Source organism: Mastomys coucha, chromosome X (assembly GCF_008632895.1).
Source record: "Mastomys coucha isolate ucsf_1 chromosome X, UCSF_Mcou_1, whole genome shotgun sequence".
In the NCBI taxonomy this organism is placed as follows: domain Eukaryota; kingdom Metazoa; phylum Chordata; class Mammalia; order Rodentia; family Muridae; genus Mastomys; species Mastomys coucha.
The window spans coordinates 101,061,312-101,068,354 of record NC_045030.1 but is presented as its reverse complement, the minus strand read 5'-3'; the positions used below and the strand labels follow the sequence as shown (position 1 = coordinate 101,068,354).

Genomic DNA, 7,043 nt, shown 5'->3' with positions numbered 1-7,043 from the left:
AGAGTTTCTGTTGCGAGTTCCACCAACTTGTAGCAAAACTTTCTAACCCAGGGTTTCTCCAAACTGCTTTCGCCAGGGTCAAGACATTTTATTGGGATAAGGAAGGCTCAAAATTTTAAATGGACAAAATCTTAATCCCAGGCAACACACTGGAGTCAGACTCAACCTTTTTACTTGGGGCCTGAGGAAAGTACCCAGGAGACCAAGGCAGAAGCACTCACCCTCGGAGGAGGAAGATGCTCAAAAGCAGCAGAATGGAGGCACAGTCGGTGATGACCCAAATCATTAAGTATTTTTGAGGGGGCTATGGAAATACAAAAAGCCCATCAGTGGCCAGAACCCCCAAGAGTAGTATATGGGGTAAATAAGGATGGAAGGGGACAGGTTTAAGTGGAATAGGAGATTGGAGATGAGGGACAGTAGCAGATCTAGAGTCCTTACAATAAGCCAGAGGGGGCCCTGCATCTGCTGCAGCAGCTGGCAGGCATTGGTGGTGACAGAATCCACCCCTGCACACCAGAGCAGGGAGAAGAGCCAGGGCTTGTTCACTACAAACAGGTTCACTGAGACATTCTCCTGGTGCAGTGCCCTGTGGAAGTGGGAGGGGGGATGGAGGAACATACAGAATTTGCTCAGCTCACGTCTGAGACTTTGTCTCAGATCCATTCTCTTTTATGCAGATCTCTGCAATATAGAATAATACTAAAGCTGCCCTCATAGCCTACAAAGCGCTAACGAGCTTGATCCCTGTCTATCTTACCAGCTTCCCCTTCCTTTTGCTTGCTTGCTATTCTACCCTTGCTTCTACTGTTTTACCCATCCATAGTTAGCTCCTTGTAAGCAATCATTTGGTGCTCAGCTTAGTCATCAGTACTTTCTAATGTGGCTCCTTACACCAAACCCCAGTCACTACTGTATCATGTTTTCATAGTATCACTACCCAGCATAAGTGTAGTTTAGGTAATTGATTGTCTATAACTTTTGCTAGTTCCTAAATTCCATGTAAGCCAGGACCTTTCCCATCTTATTCACATTTGTTTCTTTAAGCCCACAATCAATGCTGTGTGAGTTACAGCAATCATTCAGTAGGTATGCATTGTGGGAATGGATGCATCAATAGCTTTTGCACCACCTGCATTGGTTCTTTCCTGACAGTCAACCTCGGGGTTCTTTTTATTCCTTTCCTTGACACTCACTTGATATCCAATACTGGCAGGTCTTGATAAGGGAGGTTGAGAAACTGGGGTCTCTCAGTCCCGTTGCTACCCTGATGTCCATATATCTGGCGCATTCTGGGGGCCCGTTGTTGCACGTTAGCCCGATCTTCATCTGGGAGCCAAAGAACCTGTGGTTTCGGGACAATGATTATAATTTAATGCTAAGGAAGCTCTAGAGATTCCAGGGACAGTTGAAGAGAGGTTTGGCCACAGAATGGGGTATGTGAGTCAGGGTAGGAATGTGAGGGCAAGAAGCAGCCTTGAAATCATCATGGTCTAAAGACGGTTGGATAGGAAGAGGGGCAAAAAGTGGGGAGGGCTTTGAGAGCCCTGGATAATGTCACCATGGCTTGGGGCACGTTTGCACTCAACACAGCCTCCAGTGTCTGATTCACAAAAGTATCATAGTATGTGTGGTTTCTTGGGGGTCGACGCAAGTCAAACATGATGGAAAGGTTGAGAGCTGCTGCTTCCTTCAGTAGTTCTTCTAATGCTGGTATGGTCTGATTCTCAGCCTCCTTCTGATCAGAGCCTGATAGCTTTTTGGCCCCCCAGAAAGGTTGCCTCTGTAAGAGAGGGAAATTATTTCAACATTACAAGAGGCATCTAGGTTTTCTCCCAATCCTCGACATCTGTTTGTTTGTTTGTTTGTCTTGAGACAAGGTCTCACTCTACAGTTCTGTCTGGCCTGGAATTTGCTATGCAGCTATGTAAAGCAGTCTGGCTTTGAACCAACAGTGAGCTGCTTGCCCCTAACCTCCCAAGTGCTGGGATTAAAGATGTGAGCCACCACACCCAAATAGCTGCTCTCAATCTTACCAAGTGTTTTCAGATTCTGCCCGCCTCTGAGCCAGGGTCATTCTTTCTCTAACCTTTGCTTTCTTCTATCAAATCATACTTCATGGCCTCAGCATCCTACTCCTCTAAGTCCAAAACTTCATCTACATCACCTTTTCAGTTTCATAGAGACCTCTATGATCTTGACCCTTTTCTTTTCCCCTGGTCCTTCAAGCGCCTTTCTCATTGTACCTGCATCCCCATATAGTCCAGCCTCAGCTTGAATCACTTCCCACAGTGTTCTCAAGAGGTTCCTTTCCCTTTTGTGCACCCTCTGAACTCTGATTCAGTGTTACACTTGTCTGCCTCCTCCACCGCTAAACCTGGAGGCCTCATACTGTCTCGGGCAGTCCACAGCATGGGGAGTACTGGTGTTGTATTTCCTGTTTTTGTCCACTGTGGCTTGTCAAACCTTTCACTTGCTCTTGATTGGGCTTTTCTTTCATCCCTCCTTGTGACTGCTCCAAGCCTCTGCCATTCTGCCCACCTTCCTTTATTATCAACTAATGACCCCAAGACCTGACATAGACAAAGCTGGATAATAGAGGGTATTTGCTATTTATACCTAGGTACTTTATGTATATGAACTGACAATCTGTCCAAAAGGCCTAGAAGGGAAGTACTACAATTATTATCCCTGCTATACAAATGAGGAAACTGAGGCACAGATTGGCTAGGGACCATTGGCCAGCGTCACCACAGCCAGCAAGTGCTAAAGCCAAAAAGTTCAAGCTTCGGGACAGGGTTTCTCCTATAGCCCTGGCTGTCCTGGAACTCACTTTGTAGACCAGGCTGGCCTCGAACTCAGAAATCCACCTGCCTCTGCCTCCCAAGTGCTGGGATTAAAGGCGTGCGCCACCACCGCCCGGTCAAAGCCAAAGTTCAAATATAGACATTCTTGGTTTTCCCTCTGATATGCCATTAGATATAGACTTAATTTTATATAAAAAAAAGCAAACAGCAACTCTGTATTGTGCTTTTATCTTTTTGAAAAAGGTATGTACACACACATATAAAATTAGTGCATATTTTAGACAGGTTGGATTAAGGGAGATTCTAGTTCATAAATTATTTTTTCTGAAAATTTTTTTACGATGAACAAATACTACTTTTACAATCAAGGAAAGAGGTACTGTAAAACTGAAGTCCCCCTCTGAGTACTTTTCACTGCCTAGAGGATTAAAATCAACACTTCAATGTACAACACTCAAATTTCTCAATTTAAGATCAAGCCTCTGTTTCCTACCACTCCTATGAATTGCATCTTTCGGTTAAAATGAGCTACTTTTTGTTCTCTAGAAACCTGCTTGTGTTTCTGACCATTACCCAATGCTCGTACCCCAAACTAGAACTCTATGGCCCAAACAAGGGTTTGGGGTGTATGTGGCTTGCTAGTCACAGCTCTGGGTTCCGTCCCAGCACCTCAGAACTAGTTCCACATTCTTGCTTTGCCAAACAGTGGACCTCACTCCTGTCTGCCCAGAAGTATTTTTATTGCTCTATTTCCGATTCCACTTGTCTCTTTCTTACTAGCTGGGAGTGACACCAGGGCAGAGACTGTTCTTAACTGAGCAGCACAGGGTACAGCAAGTTCAGGCTGCTGACGTGGACTCTGCCCTGAGTGCCACAGAGGTGGTGGCCTCATCTTGGCTGGCGTTCTCACCTCTAGGAACCAGCTTCCAGCATTGAGTCTCTGCAGTTCAGCCCAGGAGAAGTCACTGCTGTGGGCTGAGATTCGCTCTGGAAACACGGAGGCTACGTTGGTAGTCCTGCTCAGTCGCTCATCATGCATGAGAAAGGGGACTCCGTCAGAGCTGTGGGCACGAGAAGTATCAGGGGACAAAGCTCTGGAACTGACATCTTTTCCTGAGTGTCCCCACTGTGTCCCTCAGCTCACCAACCCCCTAGGCCCCACCCTCCATCACCTGACCATCACATCTGTTTCAAACACCGAGGCTCCACATTCAGCTGTCTTCCGCAGGGACATCAGGGTATTCTCAGGGGCCAGCTGTGAAAGGGAGTTGATGAGAAGGTAGCAGGGAAGGGTGGGCCTGAGAACCCACAGACCTGGCCCTGAAGCCTAGAGGAGTGGATTCTTTTTTACTTGTCTAGGTTTCTGCCCATCACTTACCATGGGAGCCCCTCGGTGTCCCACCAGCCCAGGCTTGGGGGGTAAATCTCCGAGTTTCATGATGCAGGGAGAAGAGATGAACAGGGGTGTCAGGTAGATGACCAGAGTGACTCCAAAAAATAGCAACAGTAGCAGAACCTTGGGGCCTGTAGAAAGTGGGGGACAAGCTTTGGGGAAAGGCAACAGGAGAGGTGGAGCTCTAAGGTCAGAGGGCAGAGCTCAGGTACAGGAAACTGTGGGGGACAGGCAGAGACACTGAGGGTGAATATGGGTTGATATTGGCACCTCTTGGGTAGATGCGGTAGAAGGTATCAGCCACAGGCCAGGCCAACAAGGTGATTCCAGCAACTGCGCCAATGTGAAGGAATGGGGCTGTGGCCTGTGGAAAGCAGCTGGTGAGGAAGGCTCTTCTTCCTATTGTTCTGTGTTGCACACCCCCTCCCCCCTTCTCTGCAATCCAGAGAGATCTGCAGTGTCATAGGACCAGGAGGCAATGTAATGTTCCAGAATTGGCCATGGGCTAAGGTTCCCACCTAGATAGTGGAGATCAGCCACTCACCTTCAGTGACAGTCCTAAACTATGCCACTCCTGCCGCCATTGGATATCCAGTCCCACAAGGCCAGTGGCCACCAGAAGTATAATGAGGAGCAGCAGCACCTGGGGCCAGAGACGAATGAATGGGCCTTCCTTGTTAGTTAGCCTAGGCTCATGATCACTGGGGCTACCTCTTCATTCTGTGGACACAGGATTCTTCCCCCTCCTGAACACATCTACTGTCCTTTCACTCAATAAATATGTACTAGGTTTCAGGTCCTGATCTGGACCCAAGGGATAGAAAAGCAAATGACCATCAGGGTGCTGGACCCAGCATCCCCTCTCCCCATCACTGCCAACTCACGGCACCTTGTGGAGACTGTGAAGATGCAGAGGCTGTCCACAGAGCTGCAGGAGCAGGCCCAGGAGCTGGGAACAGACAGAAGGGGCACTTAGAAGGCTCCGAGAAAAGGCAAGTTCTCCTAGTGGGGATTTTTAGGCTACCATCTTCTTCCCACCCAAGAATTATCCTCTTTCCCTTAATGGTGGCTAGGATGAGAACAAGACAGTAGACCTGAGCAGGAATGAAGGGCTTATGTGGGAGTTAGGCCAGATGTCCCTGGACCAACCAATAGCAAGGATGCATATGTAACCAGGATAGAGATGACCAACAGGACTATCAGGGACCAGTCCATCCAGTGTCCCCAGTGGCGGAACAGGAATCTGTAGGAGGGTAAAGGAAGGTGTTCAAGGGGAGGAGGTGATTTGGGGGAGGGGAGTTGGGAGTTGAAGAGGCTTGATCCAGGAAACCTATTAGATGGGAGTGAGGGGGAAATGTTTCTTAGGGCCATGGTCTCTAGGGATTGGTGAATTTTCTTGGAGGCATTTCCTAAGGACATCAGAAGTGCTGGGATTCAGGGGCCATGTAGAGCTGGGGATGACTTATAGTGGGGGCTGAACCCAGGGTAGGTAGGATGTAGTTTGGTCGGTATGCAGAGGAAGCGGGGCAGGTACGTGACACACTCATTGAAGTTGTGCAGATCATTGAGAAGGATGAGCCCGATGTACAGCCATCCCAGGGACAGGAGGAAGGTGAGGAAGAGCAGGCCAAACCAGATGCAGTCGCACTGCAAAGGAGCAAAGGAGCAAAAGAGAAGAAGCTCTCAGCTGATCCCCATTTCATGCTCAGAGGACCCCAGAACAGCAGCTCAGCTTCCTGCTCTGCACTGGGCTGTTTTTCCAGTATTTGAGGGAGATTTTCATCCTGGGGGAGAGAAAACCCCTTCCTCCCCAGCTGCTTATGAATACAGTGGATCTCCGTATTGCCTCTGAGCAGCCTTCTGATTTGCCACCCCCCCCCCCTTCTCCACCTTGCTGGTTTGCATCTTCTGTTTGGGATATTTCTTCCAGTGGCAGCTGTACAGGCAGTGGAGGCAGCGGGCCCAGATGGAGCTGCAGCTGGGGGAATCTGCCATGGTGAAGGCCTGGGGGAAAAGGACATTTGACCATCAGGGACCCTGGTAGAGATCCCAGTCTCCCTTTCCTTGTATCTGAGGAGCCTGGGGCAGGTAGGTAGAAGGCTGAGATGCTGCTCGGCAGGAAGGTTGGTTGTCACTGAGCCGACGCAGAGCTCTGGATTTCATGAGGTGACTGATTCCAAACCCAGAAAAGAGGGACCATTTCTGAAGTCTTTCATTGTCCCTTATTTTTGATACCTGGGAGGCCAGTGGTCCAGCCTTTTGGTAGACATCATGTGTACCTACTCTCTCCAGATCCTTCCTAGTTAATGACATTCAAAGCTGGCTTTGGAGTGCTTGCCAGAGTAACAGGAGAAATTGCCTCAGGGTGGGGCAAACTCAGTTCAGCAAGTTAAGGCAGATCTGACTGAGCTTGAGGCAGCCTGATGCTGTCTTGCACCCCAGGAAGCAAGAGTAAACCTGAAGCAGAGGTTCTTATTCTGACCCCAGGCTGAGGGAGGCACAGCCAGTTGACTAGTTACTATGGATACAGGATTGAACAAACCACAAAGCCCTGACTAAAAGATTCTCTGTGTCCACTTCTCAGGGGTTAGGGGCACTGCCAATAGAAAGAAAACTTGAGGGGAGCAGGCTGCCTGGATTCCTGACTCCCACCTTTCTAAAAGAACCCCATTCCTGTCTGCAGTCTAGACAATCCAAGTCCCCCCACCCCAGTCTTATCCTTTCCTTCCCAGACATCATATACAGTCACCCTCCACCCCAAATAGAAACCCAACTCCCGCCTTCCCCTTCCCAGAGGCCCCACCCTCTGAGCTATCCTCAATGAAAGTACATTCTGCACATAG

General features: G+C 48.8%; 1 protein-coding gene across 4 annotated transcripts in view; it reads right to left on the bottom strand.

Annotated features, from left to right (window-relative positions):
- Positions 1-73: 73 nt before the first annotated feature.
- Positions 74-7,043, bottom strand: part of Gdpd2 (glycerophosphodiester phosphodiesterase domain containing 2) — an 8,063-nt gene continuing 1,093 nt past the window's right edge. For 3 of the 4 annotated variants that reach the window (XM_031375500.1, XM_031375511.1, XM_031375490.1), the window contains 13 exons: positions 6,091-6,204; positions 5,744-5,847; positions 5,350-5,443; positions 5,090-5,149; positions 4,745-4,843; positions 4,471-4,564; positions 4,186-4,331; positions 3,980-4,062; positions 3,718-3,868; positions 1,562-1,783; positions 1,197-1,345; positions 442-589; positions 74-304 (listed from right to left, as the gene is read on the bottom strand). In XM_031375500.1, coding sequence (XP_031231360.1) covers positions 218-304; positions 442-589; positions 1,197-1,345; positions 1,562-1,783; positions 3,718-3,868; positions 3,980-4,062; positions 4,186-4,331; positions 4,471-4,564; positions 4,745-4,843; positions 5,090-5,149; positions 5,350-5,443; positions 5,744-5,847; positions 6,091-6,195 — 1,542 coding nt within the window. In that variant the 5' untranslated portion in view covers positions 6,196-6,204 and the 3' untranslated portion in view covers positions 74-217. The remainder of the gene's footprint in view (positions 305-441; positions 590-1,196; positions 1,346-1,561; positions 1,784-3,717; positions 3,869-3,979; positions 4,063-4,185; positions 4,332-4,470; positions 4,565-4,744; positions 4,844-5,089; positions 5,150-5,349; positions 5,444-5,743; positions 5,848-6,090; positions 6,205-7,043) is intronic. The other variant, XM_031375520.1, reaches the window with a different exon arrangement.